Below are 23,778 nucleotides of genomic sequence, written 5' to 3'. Positions count from 1 at the left end.
TTTTAATCGTGCAGTAATTCTATACATAACGTACGTCGCTAAGTACAGAAGCAAATTATTTTTTATTTCGAAAATAGAAAAACAGGAAAACGTTTTATTTAAAACTGGATGGACAGTACATCAGGTCGACATAGGCTGTCCCGTATATAGCGCTTCGAATTGGGTCAACAGCGCTTTCTTACCGTCATCGCTGCGCCTAGCCGTGTCGCGCGTTAAAGCTTCTTCCCAACCATCCTACATTATACAAGCATGATATTCAGATAGCTAACGACTCTTTATTCGCTACATTGAAAATAGACAGACCAAATTTGTAACCCAGCGCAAAGCTTCATTCTCGACGACGGCAGGCCTATATGTGACTCGCGGTGTCAAACTTGTACCTTATTCTCGCTGTGAGGCAGTTTTTTACACGTAATAACCGTCAACGTAATAAGTAGGAAATGCCGGTAACATGTACAGGCCCTTACACACTTATCTGACGTTTTAAATGTGAAGCATTTCTTAGCGAATCTTTGGCACTTTGAACATTTCTATCTATCTAGCCGCCTACGTCTGGGTACTCTCATGATCGCCTCCTTAACTTGGTGAAGACCAAAATTGGCATGGGAGGGTAAGAGGATTTCACGAAAATGGCTGTCGGGTCAGGACATCAATAACGTGAAAATCCTGTCGTGTACGTCGTCAAACCCTTTCCTCCAGACACGTCTGGCACATAACCGTTTACCATGAGCCGCGGTATATGGGTATGCGCCGCAAGTTATTGACAGTTTATATCTACCCAGGAAGGGCGAGAACAGACATTGGTAATCTAAATGAGAGAGCATAGGTCGGCGAACTCACTCATGAGTCGACTCACTCAGACTCACTCAGACTCATATCAAGACGTCAGTCTGAGTCTGAGTGAGTCTGGGTGAGTAAGTTTTTGTCAGTCTGAGTCCGAGTGAGTTCGGTTGGGAAAAATTTTGGTGAGTCTGAGTCCGGGTGAGTCCGGTTGAGGAAAATTTTGGTGAGTGTGAGTCCGAGTGAGCCCCAAGGGTAAAATATATTGCATGAGTGAGTCTGAGTGAGCTCCACATTTTTTGCCTACCTATGGTCTTATCTACTCAAGTTCAGCATCACTATCAGCCTTATGTCAACACACGTTTATACTCACGTATACTCCCACATAATCCAACGCGCTACCGTTCATACGTCAGCTCAATATTTATTGATCAGAGGCATGAGTTGAGGAGGGAGAAGGGGAGGAGGTGCCTTGGCCTCCCCCCGCAAACTTTTTCACTAGAAGTTACTAATCAAAATATCACGTGTGAGTCATCTCTTTCAATAAAAAGGTCCTTATTGAACTGCAAACTCAGATAACTCGTCTTTGAAGGTACGAGATCAAAATGCGCTAAGTAGCGCACCGATTATGCGAGATATTGGCGTTAAAGAGCATTGACATTATGGTCGAAAAAGGCTAATTATAGGCTAGCGGACTCATGAGTCGACTCACTCAGACTCACTCAGACTCAGATCGAGCCGTGAGTCTGAGTCTGAGTGAGTCCAGGTGAAATATATTTTGGTGAGTCTGAGTCCGAGTGAGTCCGGTTGAGAATAATTATAGTGAGTCCGAGTCCGAGTGAGTCCGGATGAGGAAAAGTATGGTGAGTTTGAGTCTGAGTGAGCCCTAAGGGTAAGATGTGTTTCGTGAGTGAGTCTGAGTGAGCTCCACATTTTTTGCCGACCTATGTGAGAGAGCATTCAGAAAAACCGACATCGGCAGCGTTGACCCGATAAATGGAAAGAATAAGAATTAGGATCCCAGCAAGAATCGAACCCAAGCATTCTGCGTGGCAATCAGGTATTCTACCACAGAGCTACGCCAGGTCTATAATCTGGTTTGGAAAAACAGCCTATGCAGGCGTAATGGCGGTGTAACGTTCATTATAGTTGTGGGGCTGGCTTTCTAATTTTACAAGAAAGCAATAAACTCTACATATGTACTCCTACGATACAGGCGTCATATCAGATTAACGTCTGTGGTTCCAGTATTGGCTCTGCTTTGATAGCAGTCTAATAAATGGATTTAAAATTCACGCACTATTCACGATAAAAGCAATGATTGCAACTGATGGGTTTTGTGTTTTTCCGCTTTCGTCGGTGCATGACCGTTGCTTGACTAAAGAAGTGACGGCTGCAGGTTCGGCTGAACCGCTTCAAGGTGCGCCTGACAGCGCGCCCCGACGCTTCGTCAGGAGCCGTCTTCAGCGGAAGAAGAGCCGGCGGCCGCAACACCGTCATCGACATCATCGGCTCCTGCAGAGGCGAGTGACGACGTGGATCCACTAGTGTCCATTGACCCAGCAAGGGTGCGTTACGAGCCGACGACGCTGACAAGCCTCGTGACGCTGCACGCGGCTCAGGGCAAGTCTGTGGTGCGGACGCTCACCATCACTACGTCGGTGCCTCGCACGCTTGAGCCTTCGGAGCTCGTCTCCAATGGGATCCTCGAAGGCTCCGAGGGTCATCCTGCTGCTCTCACCGCTATTGACAGTGGCGAGGAGCAGACGCCGCCGCTCGTCGTCTCCAGGTAAGCGGCCCCAGTTCTGTCCGTCAGGTCAACAAGCAATTGAGGGGGTTCCATTCAAATTATTTTTCTAATCAACTTCCCTAAGCCTAAATGCCTGGCTAACTACATTTCCTGAAATACTGTACATTCTTTCCATTGGAGCTCAACACAAAATCAGACCACCAACACTGTAGTGTTTCCATGCGCAACGCTCAAATAGTTGCTCCAAAGCGAAAATTAGAAGGCCTGAGATCACCACGAATAGCCCAGGAACAAAGAAATTTTTCAGGAGAGCAGTTATGGTCGGGGTCTGCGGTGTGTCGTAGATAGAAAATTACCATTAGGAACCGGCGCGCGCTCTCTTAGGCCCGTATTCGCAAACCGACCTTATCCTTATCTTTTGTCCTCCTTACCTTTTCGGCACCTTAACGCGTTTCATAAACCAACCTTATGCCGCAATCCAGGCTTTCCTTAACCTTATCGCCGTGAAAAGGTGGCGGTCGATAAGGTAGCCCGGCAGGTGCCTTAAGGCGTCACTTATGCGGCGCGCTATGGCTGATTACGCAAGAAGCTTTACAATATCATTAAAGAAAAGGTGACTTACGCTACCGGCATCCATATGTTCAATTTATGCTGCGAGTGCTCGGGAACCGTCAAAATTCCATGGAAGAGTTCAGCGATGATGTGTTGCTGAGCAGATTCCGCTTATCGAAGCGAGCACTTCATGTCCCCGAGCTTGCCGCTGGAAACGGCCCTCACTACGTCGGTTTTCCCGGGCCTTTGTTAAGTAAAGCTGCTATCGGGGCTAGTTGGTGCGAATACGTGGCTTGTTCGCGCTGCCAGGAACTGGACGAATTGACACAGAAAACACACAGGGCGACGCGCTTCACTCTGTGTGTGTGTTTTTCTGTGTCAATTCGTCCAGTTCCTGGCAGCGCGAACAAGCCACGTATTTGCACCAAGTCGGGCAAAGCTGGGTCACAGCAGAGCTGGTGGGCACCTAGCTCACCCTGGCTTGGCTACGTTTTTACCCTCCCACTTCTCTCTTTCCCACTCGTTGCTATACTATACTATACATGCGTATGCTTGCTCTATCTATTTCGTGTCCCTCTCTCGCCTTCTGTACCCTTCCTTGTCTCTCTTGACTCGTTCCTGCTTTCTCTCGTCATCACTTCCTTCTCCCACCCCTTAGTGCAAGGTGCGCTAATTTTAGACGCGAAGCAGCTTATGGCGGAGTTCAATCCGGTGGTGGTGTGCGGCGTGACCACCTTTACTCCGCATGCGCAAACCCTCTCCACACCCCCTCTCCAGCAAACCCTCTCCAATCCCCTCTCCTGGGGAGAGGGAGGTTGGCTATGGCTGCGCCGTAGCCAACCTCTCTCTCCCTACATTCACCCTCCTCGTTTAGATAAAAGGCTCCCGTTAGGTCGTACACACACGCTCAGTCACTGCGCCGGTTGCGCCGGTGTCATGAGTTCCAACGTCAACGTCGGCGCCAGTTGCAGTAATACCTTAACGCCTGCCGAGATCGCGGAGCAGATGGTGGAGCAGAGGAAGGCTCGGCGCGCCGAAGCGCAACGTAAACGTCGGCAAGTGGACCCCCACCTCCGGGCTAGGGAAGCCCAGCGCAAACGGCAACGACGGCGGGAAACTGCTACGAATGAAACGCGGGCTCGACATGCCGAAACGCTGCTTCGCATCGCCTCATGTTCCTCTTTAGCGGGAGGTGGTGTAATTTTTAGATGCGACGCATCTCTTGCTCGGGGATATGTAAGGCGGCGTGGTAGTCCGCACGCGCCTTGGTAGTCCGCACTCACACTACGCATGCGCGCCTCTCCTCCTTCCCTCTCTCCGACAGCTGCGCGTTACTCTCTCCACTTCTCTACCAGCACCTGCTTGCGCTTCTCCTGCGTTATCGCTTTTCCTTTCGCGGCGCATGCGCTACTCTCTGCGCTACTCTCCTCTTCTAAGCGGTTAGAGCGCAGCGCGCGTTCAGTGCAGCGCTTGCTTTGGTTGACTCCGCTTGACTCCATTGGTGCTTCCGATGAAGCGTGATGGAAGCAACAGTCCCGTCAGTGAATGGGCTGACGCAAGCACGCGTCAGCATCAGCCCAATTGCGTCCACTCAAGACAAAGCTGCGAAGCGAAGAGCAGCGAACTACCATTCACGGCACATGCATTGATCACGTCTTCACCAATTTCAAGATCCACCCCCTGCACCAAGATCCCCCCACGGTTCACTTCAGCGACCACAAAGCCATCCTCATCAAAGCAAAGTGCACACCTCAAGTAATACACGCTGCTCAATAAAGACATTCGTTAACCGTTTCACATTCGTCTACAACGTTAATAACACCGGTAATAACGATCCGAGGTCGGTAGCATGCCCAACTAACGCCAACGGAACGCGATCGTGCAAGTGCTCCGGCTTCGCATCGCCTCATGTTCCCTTTTAGCGGGAGATGGTGTAATTTTTTTGTAGCGTTAGCTACACTTGCCTAGCCAAAGCAGGTTTCGCGGGGGGTCATCATGAGCAGTGCTGCGCATGCGCGCGCGACTCGCCGCTGCTGCTCCGCGCATTCGGCATGTCTAGCCCGCGTTTCCTCTGAAACGCGGGCTAGACATGCCGAAATTCTGTCCTGCGCAACGCCGCGATGAGGTCGAGCGCATACGCGCAACGCCACCTAGACAAACTTCGTCAAGGCCTGGAAGCTGTTCGAGTGACGTGTCACTAGTGGGCTGACGCTCGACCTGCGTGAGCTACGGTATGCGTGCTTTAGCGGCCGTTTAGTTCATTTAATATACACCGAAATCGGTATCGCGGAACAGGAGTGTATGACAAACAGGACTCATAGGCTGTAACATGTAAATTATGACATACATGTCATGTAAGGCTTGATTTACATGACACACTCTTGGAGCGCTCGCTGCCGTTTCATTAAATGTATGTATACTAAAATTGGCATAGCGTTACATGGTTGTATGACGAACATAAATGACAGGTTGTAACGTAAAAATCATGACATTCATGCCACGTGCGGCATGACTTGCATGCCACGCTCATGGTGGGCTCGCAACCGTTTGGCTAGCAAGATGTGTATCAAAACCGGCATGCCGTGACGTGGCTGTATGAGGAGCATAAGTGACAGGTCTTAGCATGCAAATCATGACATGTTTGTCAATTAAGGCGCGAATTATATGACATTGTCAAAGTAAACTTCCGCCTGTTTCGCTAACCGGATTTTTACCAAAATCGGTAGGACGTGAAATAAGTGCGTGACGAATATAAATGAGCAGCCATGTATTGCACACACGAGAATGTAAGTTCTATAGCATGGTATTTAACGAAATGTACATGCATGAATGCACGACAAACATTCAATAGTGAACCCGTTGTTATGACCTGAAGGCCTTCATTTGCCTCACAGACAAATATTGCGATATATGCAGATCCTTGCTGACTGCTACGCATTACATCAACTCCCGCAGTGCGTGACATGTGGCGACCTTTATATTCGATTGGAACCCCCGTTATTTGCGTGCCAAATGTTCTAATAATGAAAAACAACGCATGCTTCAAAGTACATAAATAAGCATACACATCTCGTTCCGCTTTAGTGCCTTGTTTATTGCAAGCTTCTCGTAGAATATCATCCGGACTGAAGTGTTTTTCGTACACCTGCAAGTGACAAGAGAGTGACAATTTTACCATTCGCGTTTCTGCAGTTCACCCTAACATACTGCGAAACGCACGCACGTGACAAAAACGAAACGTAATACCATCATACTACATGAAAGGGAATACACGAAAATCAAAAGAGAAGGTGTGTATTTACCTTTGAATGATTTGTCGGGCTGAAATTATCCTTTGGGTTAACACGTATCCATGCCTTCCGCGTGTCTTCATCGGTTGGAAATCCAAATACGTGTGCCTTGGGCCTCGAGTTGTAGTTGCCACAACAATGTAGAACACAACACTTCCCTGGCATCACAGTCTAGTCACTGAACGACCAACACGCTCACAAACACAAGCAGCACACATCACAGCTTCGAAGGAACCGACGGCACTCAAAGCAACGCAGCATTAGCGTTTCTCGCACTGCTTTCAACTTGACTCGGCATCGGATGGCAGCCAGCGCGTGAGAGATTTGATACAAGTCCAGCTTCGAACACTAGTAATGCTGAAGTGACCAAAACGCCGATGCGAACGCGCCGCCGAACGCGGGCGTAGGCGATGATCCGCCACCAAGCACAGCGCACAACGCAACCAGCGTCGCATGATGCATGGGTGCTAGGTGCTAGCGTCCGCCGAGCAAGAGCGGCCCACTGAAAAAAGTCAGCCCACTACCTCTGACGTCACGCGACAAATGGAGTTTAGCTTCCCGGCCTTGACGAAGTTTGTCTAGGTGGCGTTGATACGCGTCCCCTCCCCTTCTCTCTCCTCTCCTAGCTGCCCCCTCTCGCCCGCCTGTCGACCGCGTTCCCCGCTCGCCCTGTGAGAATTAACGGCCAGGCTAGATGGAAGACACGACGCGCGTAGCGTCGCTCTTCGCGTTCCACGACGCGAGCTCGGTAGCATGCCCAACGAACGCCAACGGAACGCGATCGTGCAAGTGCTCCGGCTTCGCATCTGCTCATGGTCCCCTTTAGCGGGAGATGGTGTATTCGCCTTCGCTGTGCAGTCGCCGTCTGACAGTGCGCTGGTGCCGCTTGATAGCGCCTCTGACTGGCGTTTGCAGGTGGGTAACGCCATAGAGAAGGAGAGCGCAAATGCTGCTCAACGGTGCAGAAGAGCCGAGAAGCTTATTTCATCGGATCCCGAATTAGTTGCCTGGCAATTAGCGCTTCAGCGTAAGAAGAATGAACAGAGGAACGCTAAACGTGCTGCGGAAAGCTAAACGTGCTGCGGAAATCTGGAAAGCTCAGAATAATCGGCTGAACCTTTGCTTAACGCTACGTATATCCTGGCATAGCCGAGCAAGGCACTGCAAATTTTTTTCACAACACGAAAATAAAAGCACACGCACTCACAACATGTTACAAATATGCCAGATGTCACTCCCTCTTACATATTGTAGCGGGGTTGCAGCTATGACTATGGTGAGGTGTGCAAAGAAGAGGCAGACGACGTGTCGGTGTGCTGGAAGTAACAACCGCCATCTTGACTGCTGGACCATCCTACACTGTAAATAAGTTATAAATATATTCGCAACGTTTTGGTGGAGGTGCTGGGTACTACGCAAGACGGAACTCCGCAGCGGACGTATCCTGGACAGCAGCAATATGTCAACAGAAAGCAACTCTGCTGCTGCCTGCTTCGACCGCGCCTCCGGTACAGCCGGTACAGCCGGTCGTATTGACTCAACCCCGCGATCCCGGTAACTTCTGCGGCACCGACCACGTTGACGTCGATGACTGGATCGCGAAGTATGAGCGGTTTGCAGCGGTCTACCGGTGGGACCCTACAATGATGCTTGCCAACGTTGACTTCTATCTCTGCGGAACAGCAGGTACGTGGTTTCAGGCTCATGAAGCTGACATAACCAGTTGGGATGCCTGTAAACAGAAGCTTCGTGACCTATTTGGTAGAGCCGTCGGACGCCAGCGGGCCGCTTCTAAAGAACTCTCCTGTCGGGCACAATCTTCGACCGAATCGTATGTCTCCTACATCCTTGACGTCCTGGCCCTTTGCCGACGGGTCGACACCAACATGTCAGAGGGTGACAAAGTAAGCCACTTGCTCAAGGGAATTGCGGATGATGCTTTCAATTTACTAGTGTCTAAAGACTGCTCCACCGTGGACGACATCATCAAAGAGTGCCGCCGGTTCGAAGAACTGAAGAGTCGCCGCATTGCCCAGCATTTCGTGCGACTTCCGAACACGGCCGCTACATCATCTTGCGAGGACCTTCAGCCGCCATGCGGTCAACCGCCTACCAACGAGAGCGTAGTTCGCATCGTGCGCCGAGAAATCGAGGCGGCGTCGCCACCATCTTTCCTGACGCGGCCATCTGATGATCCTCGACCAACGATCTCGTTGATCCAGCAGGTTGTGAGGGAAGAGCTTGCAAATGTCGGACTGCAGCCGGTGTGTTCGTTGACGGAACCTCGTGTCAGTTCCATAACGCCTCCTCGTGCACCGGAAATGTTTCGCCGCTATCGTGACCCTGCCCAGTGGAGAACGCAGGACGACAAGCCGATCTGCTTTCGTTGCCACGGTGTAGGACATATTTCTCGCTACTGTCGTTCTCGCACCTTTCCATCTCGCTCGTTTTCTGGCTATCGACGTGACGACAACCACCGGCCCCTGCAGTTTCCCGCTCGTGACGGTGGACCATACGCTGAGGCTCCTGCGACATCGGTCCGACGCTCCAGCCGTTCGCCATCCCCAAGCGATCGTCGCTCCCGGTCACCTCAGCCCCGTCGCCATTCGTCGCCCCACCCTACTGGACGCCCATACTCGGAAAACTGAGCAATGCAGCTCCCGGAGGTGACGCTGCATTCGACCCCCGACCTGAAAACCCTCTGCTGACCCTCACTACGGACCAGAACCTGCTTGCTGTGGAAGTGGATGGCCTACCTGTTACTGCCCTCATTGATACCGGCGCACATATTTCTATTATGAGCTCTGATCTCCGTGCACGATTAAATAAGGTCCTTACGCCGCCCGAGTCCCTATTTGTACGTGTCGCTAGTGGAGGAACTCCGGCTGTACTCGGAACGTGCACGGCACGTGTGAGGTTCTCCGACCGCCAGACGTCCGTTCTGTTTCATGTTCTCGCTCATTGTCCACATGATGTCATCCTCGGACTCGATTTCTTGTCTGACCACTCTGCTGTCCTTGAGGAGGACGAGGAAAAAACATTTATTAACAGAAAGGGGTTTGTGATGCTTGGTCCGCAAGTACCATCTAGCAGTGCTGGCTGCCCTCAGTCCAGGACGCCACAGGCAGTTGCCGCCCTGCGTGCCCTGTCGATCAAACTGATCTGATCATCAAGGTTATCGCTGGCCAGCAACTCCTCCCACCGCTCCACACTAGCTTGGTCCTGCTCGGCCGGTGTTGTACAACTTGACATCCTGCGTCCGCCGACGTGTCGGAGGTGGTTCAGACCAAACTTTCGTGTGCTGAAGCTATTCGTCTACCACCACAAGCCCTAACTTGCGTCGCTGTTGAACCCTATCCCAATGTACCGGATGGTGATTACGTGGTTTCTCCTTCTCCCAGTGTTCTACTGGCCCGCAGCGTCTCCTCTCCGTACACAGTTGTAACTGTTACAGCGAACAAGACGTGCCTTCCTCTTCTGAACTTCGGATTCAGCCCTCAAGTCCTACCACAAGGCATTGCTCTTGCTACTCTGTCACCGTCGCACGAGTGCCAGATCTCATCGGTGTCACCTGAACTGCCCGTTGTCGTCTCTCCGAACCCGCATAGAGTCGACGCAGTCACCTCTTCTACACTGCACAACAACATCACCAAGATGATTGCCTCAGAACTTTTGCCCTCTCAAGTTAAAGACCTCAGTGATCTCCTTATGATCTACTCTGACATATTTGACTTCGACGGTAGGCCCTAAACATATTCGCAACAATATCTTTTGCATCATACTTACCGACAAAGGACCGAGTATGGTCAATGAATTACCCCCGGAAAAATGCGCTGTACTGCAGTATTCTGAAGCTTGACTGCAGCGTCGCATAAGCAAACACACTTCGCTTATCTTATTGTCCTTTAAGAAGCATGTGTTTCTATATTTTGTTACAATTAGCCAATTAGTCCGACAAGGCATTTCTTCAAAAACATACTCAGCGCAAAGAGTTGGATCGGACATAAAATCAACAAGTCCAAGTTTCACCCTAAAGGCGAGGTTTTCAACAAGCAGCTTCATTGGTTACTACGCACGAAGCATTGCGTTTCGTATTTCGGTGCGCTTTGCTCTCCCACTCAAGTTCGCGTAGCCTGCCGCCATGGCGAACCCCTCACAGGGAGTCATTCTTCTTTTTTTTTCTTTTTTACTCTGGACGTTTCTGTTTTGAACACTGATGAATAGAATCTACTGCCTCTTTGATTATTCTTAATATTGATAGTGATATGTTTCATTGGGCTTTACGTCTTTGTTTGTTTTCATTTATTTGGCTGATCTTAGTGCATATTGTAATGAAGTACACGTTTTTCTGCGGGATGGCATTTTTGTTTCTAGGCTTTCATAGTTTATATTCAATACTAATATTGTATATATGCATTAGTATCAACTTACATTACATTTGCTCTGCTGGTTCAGTGTGATTCTCTTATTTTTTGCGCCACTGCATTCCGCAGCTTATTATATATTGAAAATAGGAGCAGAAAGGGAGGGGATGATTGACAGGCTTGGGTGCCTCAAGGTTAATAATATGTGAAGGCACCTTGTGGTACGCTACTGGATTCTAGCAGAGCAGAGACAAATAAATATTCATGCAGGGTTTACTCTACCACCGAGCACTCGTGGCGCACTTCGCTGGTTCCCGTTTTTGACGGCTTGGCCACCACCACGCACACCCTGACTGAGAGCTTCATCATTCGCAAGATCGTCACTGCGTACCGCACCATGCCGCCTGGCGACTTCCTGGCCTTTGACGAGCGGAACGTCACACTCGACCTTGACTCGGAGCAATACTTCCAGACTCTGCTGAATGTATGCAGTGAAAAAGTACTTTCTTTCGTCTATTTCTTTTCGTACGTTGCTTAGCCCTTTCGTGTACTTTATTGCTGAGCATTTGAAGAGATATGTGACTCACAAAGATTAACTTAGTAAATTATCATTAAAAAATCCCGCCATATCCACGAAGTGAATTATGATGAGTGAGCGAAGCTCCGGGGGTAAATCTGGTAAACCGTGAATCCTCCGTATATTTTGCCCACTCGATCATCATGTAAGGACGTGACAAACACGGGGGTGGTGCAGTATATACACAACACAATGTTTTATTCGTCACCGTATATGGTAGTCAGATGCGGCTTCAGTTAACTCTTCATTATAACCGCTTTGTGGTCAGTGAAGTGAAGCGGCAATGGTTCTTGGATCGGATGTACTCCAAAGTTTGCAAAGATGAGATCGATGCAGGTTCCTCGGATAGTCGTTGGGCATCCAGGTCCGCTTGCCGCCGCTTCCGTCTCGCTTCGGCTTCGCGGGCTGTCAGCTCGGGGTCAGCTTGACGACGTGCCCGTGGCGCCTCTGGATCGGTGGTGGCTCGTTGTTGTTGCCGGCGAGCCCGTGCCCTTTCGGCTTCTCGAGATCTCACCTACGAGCTATGACGGCGAGCCCGCGCTGCAGCCGCTTTGCGAGCCCTCCACTCCGCTGCCTTGCCTTCTTCGTTCATATTATTATTACCAAAGCGTACAGACTGACGACTATCGAAAGAGAGAGGAAGCGCGCCGAGAGCGAACGCGGTTTACAGTTGTGGCCCTCTAGCGGTCTCCTATCCAAAGAGAGCACGCGTCAGAGTATACGAGAGCGAGCGCAGCTGCGCCTCTAGCGGTCTCATATCAAACTACAGCACGCGTCGAAATGGAGCGAGCACCGCAGAGCCATCTAGTTGGCGCTCCGAGTACTAGCGCTGGCTACGGCGCAACGGCGGACAAGCCTCGACCTTCAAGGGATCCTGAAACGGTTTTTTGAAGTTTTTTTCAGCGTTTAGGCAAGAGCATCCCCAAATCATTCGCACCAGAAATTAAGCGGCGCACCGTGTACCACGGCCGCTACGGACAATTATATCTATACCCTCCTCCTCACCACTGCCTTGCACCCTCAACTCACAGACACGCTGGCATCGCCGGCGATTGCAGCGCTCTCATGAGCGCACTCGGTGGTTTGAGCTTCGCCCAGTCATGGCCTCCGATATTGCGCGCCGACAGGTTGCGCGCAATCTCGGACGACCAGTGTGCCTGGCAGCACGCTGTCTGGCAACAAAGACGAACCTCGCGGAGTGGTTGATATCTGCTCCGACACGTGCCGCCACACTACCAGCCACCAGCCGATCCTACTTTATTATCCTGTACGGCGACAACCTGCAAAAAAATTACACCATCTCCCGCTAAAGGGGACCATAAGGCGATGCGAAGCCGGAGCACTTGCACGATCGCGTTCCGTTGCCGTTCGTTGGGCAGGCTACCGACCTCGCGTCGTGGAACGCGAAGAGGGACGCTACGCGCGTCGTATCTTCCATCTAGCCTGGCCGTTAATTCTCACAGGGCGAGCGGGCAACGCGGTCGACAGGCGGGCGAGAGGGGGGCAGCGTAGGAGAGGAGAGAGAAGCGGAGGGGACGCGCATGCGCTCGAGCTCATCGCGGCGTTGCGCAGGAGAGAATTTCGGCGTGTCTAGCCCGCGTTTCAGAGGAAGAGTGGAAAGGGGCAGGGGAGAGGGGGAGGAGAGAGGGAAAGTGGAGAGGGAATGTGGAGAGGGGAGGTGAGGGTGTGTGGAGAGGGTATGCGCATGCGCAGTAAGGGTGGTCATGCCGCACACCACCACCACCACCACCGGATTGAGCTCCGCCTTAAGATACTTCGCATCTAAAAAGCATGTGGACAAGCAAAAAGAATTCGAGAACGATCACCGATAAGCGTAAACTCGGGCAATGTGGTTGTGTCTTCAGGGGGAAGTTACAGCCGCAGACACGTGGATCGTGGCGTTGACTGGATAGCGAGAGCGCGACACTCATTGCAGCGACGAGCTAAAGGAATTCCGCTCGCCAGATGCTTCACAGACATTGCACAATGTCGCAGCTTTACAAGTCACCAATTGCTTTATATGTGGTACGCAACACGGCTAGGGCAATTCATTGTGTCCAAGAAAAGAAACCTCGAGATTAACACTGTCGCTCAGCTCACGTCAACACGGAGCACGTTGTAACGCAGGCAGACGACGCTCGCTGCCCACAGGAGGTTCAGTGACGTGGACTAGACATATCCTATCAGATCCAGCAGCCTGCGTGACGTCGCGCTTCTAAGACGACGCGCACTGGAGGTGGGCGGTTTGAAAACGCGATGATGCTGGTGTGCCAGCTGTGGGCCGTGTGACGTCACTGCTCCTCGCGCATGCGCAGCACGGTTCTCGTAGTGCCACGCGAAACTGCTCTAGCTAGGCTAGTGTAGCTAACGCAACAATAATATTGCGCACCACAGTAATTCAGAGAACGCATGCAAATGCGAAACACCAAAACACGCGAGAGGCGTGTCGTCGCGGGCGAACTTCGCTAGCACGCCCATCAATGTTATACTTTTTTATATCAATCTTTATATTATACGCACCTCACAACTCTGCACGCAGCAAAAAAAGTCACAGTTTCACCGCAAGGGCGAAGCAACGAATGCGATAGCAACAAATTGTAGTGTTACACGAAGTGGGGCTGGCAGCTAACTGTTTTGTATCCGATCTCGCGTAACTACAACACGCTGGTGTAAAAGAATACGGCCGCTCCAGGAAGAGATGCTCTCCGCATAATCACTTCGCGTTCAGAGAGCAGCACGTAGAAGGGTATACGAACCGCCCGCTGTGATGGCTGTCGAGATAGCGCGCGCGCCAGCGATCGCGCTCTTAGATTCAAAGTTCAAAGTCGCTGCTCGGGCGACAACCCCCCCCCCCCCCCACGCAGTACTGCTGTTTATCGTCTTTTCATGGTCGTTAAAGACGGGCGGGGTCTTTCCTGTCTGCTTCGACGGCAGGCCTCCCGAGCCGGTTGATGTTATCGCGTGCACCCTCCGAGCAACGGAAATGGGCCGTCACGTTTGATCACGGGGTGAGAGCTTTGTCAAGCTGCCTAAAAGCAGCCTTTTCTCTCACTCCTCATGATCTGTATTGCTCATGAAATAAACATCTATTCTATTCTATTCTATTCTGCTTCGGCCGCGTTCGCCGCCCTCGTTCGCGCGCTTTTACCCGCGGTAGAACGTGCAACTTCATACCGGAAGGACATGACGGAGACGGCGAAAACCGATCCAGACTGTCCATATAATTGCTATCGCAAAAGAATTAAATGCTCACCACAGTAATTCAGAGAACGCTTGCAAATGTGAAACACCAAAACACACGAGGGGTGTGTCGTCGCAGACGAACGACACTAGAGCGCCTTTCGATACATTGCATCTTTGCACAGCACATCGCTTTCGCAAGTACTGAGGGAAGAGAATGACGTCTAGTCAAGTCAAACCGTGCCGTCACTCGCGCCAACTGGCTGACACGAGCAGAGAAACCACCGCCAACTTGTCGGCCTAACCCTGAAACGGTGCCGGCGAGTCGCGGCCGCAGCTGATTCCGTTCGCTCCAACCGCGGCTGACAGCAGCACGATCGTGGCGCGCGGATGCGCTAGTTACGTGTTTTTTTTAGGGGCGAAGCTCCTTAAGGCGGCACCCGTTCGTCCCTCGTAGTCGTAGTCGTAGTAGTCGTAGTGCGTAACCAGTCTTACGCTTTGACCTCCAAGGTGGTGCCGGTGGGAGATTTTTCCTGTGCGTTGTTGAACAATAAAAAATTCGCAGCGTGCGCGTTAACTAAAAGCCGAATTCTTCTGTCTCTCATTCCCCATTAGCAGCCATTGGCATGTTCCAGTAGGAAACGTTAGTGGAAGTAGAAGTGTAAGTGTTAGCTAAAAGCCGACTTCTTCTGTCTCTCATTCCCATTAGCAGCCATTGTTTACCTCCAAGGTAGTGCCTGGTGAGATTTCTCCTGTGCGTGATTAAACAATAAAAATTTTGTTCAAAACGCCGTTGATTGATGAAGTAAACCAACGAAAGACGCCAGATGTTTTATAAAAGCAAAACGAAAGAACGCCAGATGTTTCCAAAGCAAAACGAAAAGACGCCAGCTGCTTAACGAAAGACGCCAGATGTTTTCTAAAGAAATGGTTTTCTAAACAATGAAAATTCACAGCGTACATGTAAAATTAAAGTGAGCTGCAAGTCGTCATAACTCATCGAACCTTTAGTATAAACGCGCCCGATCTCGCGTCGGTGATGATGTACTGGGCAGAATTCACGGAAGATTCACGGTTTACCGATGAACCTCCGCAGCTTCGCCCACTCATCATCATTCACTCCGTGGATATGCTGTGATTTTTTTTTTCTGTATTTCGCGGGCTTTCTTCGCAGCCTGGAAAAAATGGTACACATGAGACTTTTCTTATTGCAAATAATGCAGTGGGGGTTTCTGAGACGCTCTCGAACATTCCAAATCGTATTTCTTGCCTAAAGTCAATATTTAGAAATTTAGTTAAATAATTCAAATTACCAAATCAATTAATAAGAAAACAAACAATTCTCTAAGTGTGCAATGTGGCTGTCAGAAATATGCAACTGATTTCACTCGCCTGCCTCGAATATTGCACCGTTGGCACAAGTTAGGAGGGACACATCAGAGCGAATATATGCCGTGCATGCCTGCACACATTATTCACTCAACTTCTTTTGAAGTCGCTGCGAGCATACACTAGTTAACGTAAAGCTCTTATTCAGCTTTAGCGCGACGACGATTTCTCTCTTATGCACGAATATGAAAGTGTTCGAGTAGTGCATTTTGTGCGCCCACAGTGGACGCCGCTGTAAGGGATGCGGGAAGGGCTTCTGTGAAGGGACACTTAAGAGAAATAGTGAATCGGTTTAGGTGGATAAATTGTGCTTTGAAAACTCTAATGTCGTTAGTTTCGATATCAGAGGTTTATTAATAGAGGAGAAAATCAAGTTCAACGTTTCATTTTAAATTTCTCGCCGAAATGTCCCCGCATGACGTCACGGATTTCAAAGTGTATTTTCGTATTTCCACGCCATTCGCTCAACAAAATTACCCCAAACTTGGTATGTTAAGTCTATGCCCCCTAAGAGGACAATGTACTTCATTTTACCGATACTAGGAACTACGTAGTATCTAGTACGCTCCGTCAAAACATGTGACGTCACGGCGAATGGTGCGGAAACTCCAAGGTGGCGTCGCCACCCACATTTTCTTTTCGCGCGTTTTCTCGCTTACTAAGCGTCTTCTCGCAGCAAGTACCGCAGACTGGGCAAGTTGGTGCATTACAATAGCGTACTGGTATAGCGCAGCTCAGTTTGAGCATGAAGGAAAGAGGCAACAGCGGAGAAGGAAACGCAGGCAACAGGATGAGCGCTAAACTTCCAACTTTTGTTTATTGCATGACCATACAGCAGATCATATGGCTTACCTCACAGCCCACGTGACGCCGCAACCTGACCACAAAACAACTAAATATATAGCGCACCACACGTGACCAGAAACCGCCGTTTACGCAAAAATCAATCGTCACGTGGGCTGTGAGGTGAGCCATATAATTGTTTTATTTAGAACACAGAGGAACGACGCATCCGATGCCTGAACATCATCTTCTTTATTTCATGTCCCCACGCGACCATCCTCATCTTCTTTCATATACAACATTTCCCCGGTTGATACAAATAAACTACCTCTTGCGTAACGCATAGTCCCTGAGCTTCAACAGAGTTTTTTTAACTCGTGCGCTCTTCTGTGGTGGTTGGCCGGTCATTTTGTCTTGCAGTGAAGACGGCTGAGTACTTGATTAACTGCTGGCTTGTGCTGCTATTTCTTGCCGTGACGTAGATGGACAGTCAGCATGTTGTTCACTCGCAGGAAATGCACTACCTTGAAAAGACTCGTCAGGTAGTGGTAGAGTCCACTCTAGAATACCAGGTCGATTGCCTGTGAACTTCTCCGCGACTTCTGGGTGTATCGCTTGAAATTTGGAGGCGTTCCACACTCGAACGTCATCCAAAAGAAATGAAGCTGGCCCTTGTTGCTTAATAATCTTCTTCGTTCCGAAAAGCGCGAAGATATTTTCCCGTGAACTGACGACTTTCTCACGCGGACGTAGTCGCCGACGGCAAAGTATGTTGTCCGGGCTCCGCGACGGCAGTCTGTGTAAAGTTTGCAAGAAACTTGGTTTTGTCTGACACGCTGACGCAGCCATTTCATCGCCTGTGCTGGATTTTCGTGAAATGAAGAATCCGGTAATCCAACAATGCTCGTGTTCGTGGCAGTCGTCCGTGCAGCAAAACGGCGGGTGCAACTCCAGTTCTCGCATGAGGTGTGCAGCGGTAGACCCCCAAATAGTCTGTCACGGCGACACGGATATCATGCCGCTCGTATACTGCCATCTGGACAACAGATTTGAGGACTCTGTTGAACCTTTCTACAAGCCCGTTTGCTTGCGTGCGGTACACAGAAGAAAAGCAATGGCGTATGCCACGCTCCTGAAGGAACCCTTGAAATTCAGACGAGCTGAACTGCGGTCCGTGGTCGGAAACTATTTCACTCGGGTAACCTTCACGAGAAAACACTTGTAGCAGAATGTTCTTGACCTTCGCTGTAGAAACCTGTCTTGAAAAAAAATACTTCTGGCCATTTGCTGTGATAATCAATAAGCGTCATTGCATAACGGCAATTGATGGGAGCTTGCTCAAATGGGCCATTAATATCAATGGCAATCTTCTCCCAAGGGTTGTCAGGGAAAGTTACTGGCTGCATAGGTGCTGTGGTTGGCCGTGCTGATTTGTCACATGACTGGCAAACAACACATGTCTTAACCAGTTTTTCTACATGGTTATCCATTCGAGGCCACCAGTACAACTCGCGCAAACGGCTCTTCGTACGACTGATCCCCGGATGTGATTCGTGTGCGACTTCCATCAAACGACGAGTAAGGCTACTTGGAATTACGATCCTCTCACCACGGTAAAGCAAGTCGTGTACAATGGATAGTTCTGCACGTACATGAAAATATGGCATTAGCTCCGCTTCCAGAGATTTTTTATCAGGCCAAGATGACAAAACAAAGTCCATGACCTTTGCGATTGTACTGTCAGATGCACTCTCCGCTTGTAATTCTGCCATGGTTAGCATCGGAGAAAGAAGGCAAACAAACTCATCTTCGGCAACCTGATTGGTTTCTCTTTGCAAAGGCAGTCGAGAGAGTGCATCAGCTACCACAATATCGCTTCTCTTACGGTACTCTACGGTGTAGTTGTAACAAAGAAGTCGCGCTGACCAACGTGAAATTCGCAGTGGCCGATGTCCGACACCTTTGGTTGACAGCAAGGTGACAAGAGCACTGTGGTCGGTTCGCAAGACAAAGGGGCGACCCCAAAGGTGCACGTGCCAACGTTCGCAGGCCGAAACACATGCTAAGGCTTCACGTTCGCCTGCAGGGTATTTCCTTTCCTGTGGGCTCAAGGTACGGGAGGCAAAGGCAACCGTCTGTAGAATTCCCTTGTTATCTTGTTGCAGCACAGCGCCCAGTCTATACCCGGAGGCATCGGTCGTGACGATGACGGGTAGGTTCGGGTCAAAGGAATGTAGAACCTTGCAAGTTGTCAGCAGTGATTTCAAACGGACGAAACTCTCTTCGGCAGCTGACGTCCAAGCAAATGGTTCGTTGCCTCGAAGCAATGCCCGTAAAGGTTCCACAACATCCGCCAAATGGGGAACGAACTTGGAATAAAATCCCGCCAGACCAAGCAGGGAACGAAATTCATTGATGTTTGAAGGCGTCGGAGCTTCTTTCATCGCTTGTATAGATGACGATAGTGAAAAGAGTCCTTTGCTGTTCACAACATGTCCCAGAAACGTTAGTTCCGTGACGTCAAAAACACACTTCTGGTTGAGTTTCACGCCCGCTTTAGAAAGTCGTTGCAAAACGGTGCGTAGATTTGAAAGATGATCTTCTCGAGAACGACCATACACGATAATGTCGTCGATGTAGAAAAGTACACCTTTGCACCCTTTCAGTATGAGATGCATCATCTTTTGAAATACTGACGGGGCTGAAGCCAAGCCGAAACATACTCTCTTAAAGCGAAAAAGCCTGTCGTGCGTGATGAAGGTAGTCAGATCACGACTCTCAGGATTGAGCTCTAGTTGATGGTAGGCAGACGCCAAATTCAGCTTCGAGAATCGCTTGGCGCCAGCTAAGCTGTGCAGCAGCTCGTCTGTCTGTGGTAGTGGAAAGCTATCAACAATTATAGCTTTATTGGGCTGTCGCAGATCAACACACATTCGTATTGAACCATCTTTCTCGCGAACAAACACTGTAGGAGAAACCCACTGAGAGGCGTCAATGCGCTCGAATATGTCTTGGGCTTCAAGTTTCTGCAGTTCAGCCGACACTTGTTCACGAAGGGTAAACGGCAGGCGTCGTAGCTTGCTGGCAACGGGTGGAACGGAATCACGAACCATAACTTTGTGTTTGAATCCTTTGGCAAGTCCGAGCTGTTTGTCAAAGAGGTGTTCGTACTCTGAACGTAGCTCAGCTGACAATATAGGAGTGCTGGAGGTCAATGCAAGACACTGAAGCGATTTACCTTCAGTATTCTTCTGTAGTGTCGCAATGGCGTCTAAGCCCAGTACAGTGGTGCCTTCAGATACAACATACAGAAGAATACAAGCAGTTCTGTCTTGGAACGCAGCTGAAGCGACAAAACATCCTCGAACTCTTATCGTTGACTTGGAGTAGTCGAAAAGCTGCACTGAGGTAGGTTTCGAAGGGTAAGTGCTTGCGAAACACTGATGATAGAGTTCCTCAGCCAGAATAGTGACAGAAGACCCCGTATCAACTAGAAACGAGATAGGGCGACCTTCCACAGCGACGGCTGCGTAAATGCCATGCTTGTGTCCATTGGCAACACAAACTGCTTTTCCGCTACTCTGGGAGCTAGCGTCGTCGTCGTCATCAACTTGTCGAACTTTAGCTGGATATTCAGACGACCTACACATAAAATCTAAGTGGCCAATCCTCTGGCAGCGACGACATTTGTGCTTGCGGGCCATACATGCAGAACTGTTTGCAAGATGATCAGTCGCTCCACAACGATAGCAAGCTCGAAGGTTCGTGGTACCTTGTACGGGATGCACAGATGAGTTGGCTTTGCACTTATTAGAAGTTGTGCGTTCATTTGGTTGTTTAGAAGACCCAGAAGAGCTTTGCGCTGTTTTAACGTGACGAACTGAAGCATCGTCGCAAAATTCCTTAGCGTGACTCACGGCTTCTTCGTACTGATTAGCAATTGTTATAGCTCGTGAGAGCTTCAGTGAGGAGCCCTCAAAAAGTAAACACTCACGTAAATGATGATTCTTCGTTTTCGAGACCAGCTGATCACGCAGCATCTCATCAGATAGGCTTCCAAAATTGCAGTCGGCAATGAGGATTTCTAAAGCACCGACGTATTCTTCCGCTGTCTCACCTGCATGCTGAGCGCGGCGACTGAACCTTTGTCGAGCCAGGATGACGTTGACTGAACGCTTGAAATGGTCCGAAAGCAGGGCGATTGCAGAGTCATACGCGTCGTTGGTCGACCCGGTGTCACCTGTACTCGAAGGACTAGTAGCAGGAGCAGAGCCAAACTGCAAGTCCGCTTGCTTCAGTGTAGAGAAGATCCGCTGCCCCTCCATACCAAGACATGTGAGCAGGATAGGTTTTCGGCATTCGTCTGGAAGCTCTGAAGCTCCAAAAGCCACCATGTACGTACGTCTGAAAGGCTTGCTTCCACTGGTGCCATGGGACAGCCGGACGACCAGGCGAAGGCAGGAAAGGCGATGGTGGTTGCAATCCCGGAATGCTCATTGTGGTGATGCAGCAGAAATCACCAGGACTCTTGCTCTTGCATGGGTTGAAATCTCGTCGCCAATATGTTGTATTTAGTACACAGAGGAACGATGCATCCGATGCCTGAACATCATCTTCCTTATTTCATGTCCCCACGCGACCATCCTGATCTTCTTTCATATACAACAATAATGTGCTGTACGGTCATGGAATAAACAAAACATGCAAGTTTAGCGCTCATCCTGTTGCCTGTGTTTCCTTCTCCGCTGTTGCCTCTTTCCTTCATGCTCAAACTGAGCTGCGCTATACCAGTACGATATCTCGCAGCAAGCGTGGTGTTTTCGGTATCGTGAAAGAGTACTTCACTAATATGAGAAAAATTGTTTTGCTCTTTAGTGTCCCTTTAAGGCAAGAATATTGCTGATGGTGTGCATCCTTGCAGGGTGCCGCCGCGCCTCCTCCGCCGACAGCGCAGCAGCAGCCACGGACGCAGGAGGCCTCGTACCTTGCGCTGCCGTCGGACGGCGACCAGCCTGTGCAGCTCGCCAACCCATTACTCAACGCAGCATTCTCAAATAATCCGCTCGCAGCGGTCTACCTTGGCCTGCAACAGCTCAACCAACAGGCTACGCTCTACTCGACTGTGACGCAGTCTAGCGTCTACACCACAACGGACACAGTGTTCCACACTAAGCTGGTCAGTTTCTACGACGGTCGACGGACGCGCACACGCACCTTGTCTGAGTCGCTATCCACGACGGAGCGCACGCTGACCAGCTACGTGACCAGTGTGGTGCCCTACCTGAACACGCAGGCGCTGCAGCTTCAGCAGCTGCAGCAGCAACAGCTGCAGCAACTCATTGGTACGCAGCTGGGCGTGGTGCCGACGCAGCCACCGGCACCACGTTACACCACGGTGACGTCAACGCACACCACCGTGACGACGGCGACCAGCTACAGCTCCAAAATATACACACTCATCTACAACGCATTCAGCACGCGATATCGAACCGTGACCAGCTCGAGTTCATATGTGACCACGCTAACCGTGACATCGACGTCCTCTTACCTGGTGCAACCTACGGCTCCTCCAGCAGCCTTCGCACCACAGCAGCTGGTATTGCCGCCCACAGTCGCGCCCGCCGCTGTTGTGCCATCACAGCCTGTCGCAGCGGCTTAGACGAAGGAACTGTCTTGAATGAACTGTTCTGGGGCCGCACATCGGCAGGTATGCCCACCCACTGGGAGCATCCTCTCACGGGCTGGCCACACATTCACGGCGCGCCTCTTGCTCACACGTGGTTGACGAGCTAAGTGTGTCTGGAACTTGTTGTCATGTCAAGAAAACTGCCATCCATGGTTTGAATGGCTTCACTTCAAGTGTGTCACTAGAACGTTTTCGTCAACACAGGGAAGCCAAGATCTAATCCTGGCAAGTTTGAGGACAATTTTCTGTGACTAAGAAGAGAATATTTGCGCACGAGTGGGGCAAATTCCATCTGTCCAGCAGGTAAACTTGTAACCACGTTTTTATTTCCTTTGAAATGGAGAGAGTATACCCCACCATTTGGTGCTTTTGACCAAAGCCAGGCTCGTCCGCAGTGTAATGAACTTTGTTGCAGAGAAGAAAGCGTGCGATGCTTTCAGTGGAGAGCTATGTCAGGTGAGAGAGCAGGCGGAATGGCGAGTGCAGGAGCGTCAACGACATATGTCCGCCACTGTAGTTCTAAATTTGCTTATGCTGAGTGACTGTCACCAACGTCTTACCGGGAAGGCCAGCAGCGGCGAGCCCGAACAAAAAATTATGCGTACCTATTTATTATTCGAGCATGACATTCCTCATGAGAGCAAAGTACTGTGTCCTTCTTTGTAACTGTTGTCTTTTGTTCATACAAAGTTTCACGTTGTTGTTTTGCAGAGTGTTCATGTAAAAATAAAAGTCTATGATGTGTTTTACAAATGCCCTTGTATTATTCCTTGTTTCTTTGATAGAAGGAACATGAATGACACCTTGCCTTCGTTACAGAAAATCGCAACCACACACGTGTCGCACTCATTCCTTTAAGAAATATCACTAATAAGAAATAGAAGACTGATAATACTTGGCGTTTTCTGCATAAATTTTTATTTTGCAACCGGAACAAAACTCAGTAGAACAATTTCACAGGAAGCTCTTGTAGAGGAGCATCCTTTTTTCACGGCTGTTCTACACCAGGTTTGGTTGCGGTTGTTCCATACTAAGATAGAAAAACTGCTTAACACAACGGCTTCATACTTCGGAGCATTCTGTTTACGTCCTACTTCACATTTGTTTTCCTTCATGTCACGATACCGAACATTCAATTATGAGGAATGCCTTATCAAAAAAGTATCGGTTTTCGCCAGCTCAGGTTATCTACTGTAATACAAGTTTCATATTTATTCTGCTCTATCAAGTGACAAGGTGGCACGCCAATAGTGAATGCTCCTAACGATTTATGCTCCGGAAACAAGGGGCCGTCCGTCATCTTTTGTTGGGTGCAGGTCACGCAATCATCTGCTAGTGTTTGCATTAGTAAAGGCTGAACGGCAGTCTTTGCACGAGCCAAGACATGCAACCTTTAACTTCGACTTCCAGCAAAAGGTAGTCACGGA

The 23,778-nt window shown here is 49.9% G+C and overlaps 1 protein-coding gene across 1 annotated transcript in view; it reads left to right on the top strand.

The window, feature by feature from the left end:
* LOC119382224 (mucin-5AC) overlaps nt 1–23,104 on the top strand; it is a 260,979-nt gene extending 237,875 nt beyond the window's left edge. The window contains 4 exon segments of the mRNA XM_049412751.1: nt 2,180–2,226; nt 2,228–2,569; nt 11,007–11,220; nt 21,587–23,104. Coding sequence (XP_049268708.1) covers nt 2,180–2,226; nt 2,228–2,569; nt 11,007–11,220; nt 21,587–22,324 — 1,341 coding nt within the window. The 3' untranslated portion in view covers nt 22,325–23,104.
* The last annotated feature ends 674 nt before the right edge of the window (nt 23,105–23,778 follow it).

The sequence above is a fragment of the Rhipicephalus sanguineus genome, chromosome 2 (assembly GCF_013339695.2).
Source record: "Rhipicephalus sanguineus isolate Rsan-2018 chromosome 2, BIME_Rsan_1.4, whole genome shotgun sequence".
Taxonomy (NCBI): Eukaryota; Metazoa; Arthropoda; class Arachnida; order Ixodida; family Ixodidae; genus Rhipicephalus; species Rhipicephalus sanguineus.
This window is presented reverse-complemented; position numbering and strand designations above follow the sequence as displayed.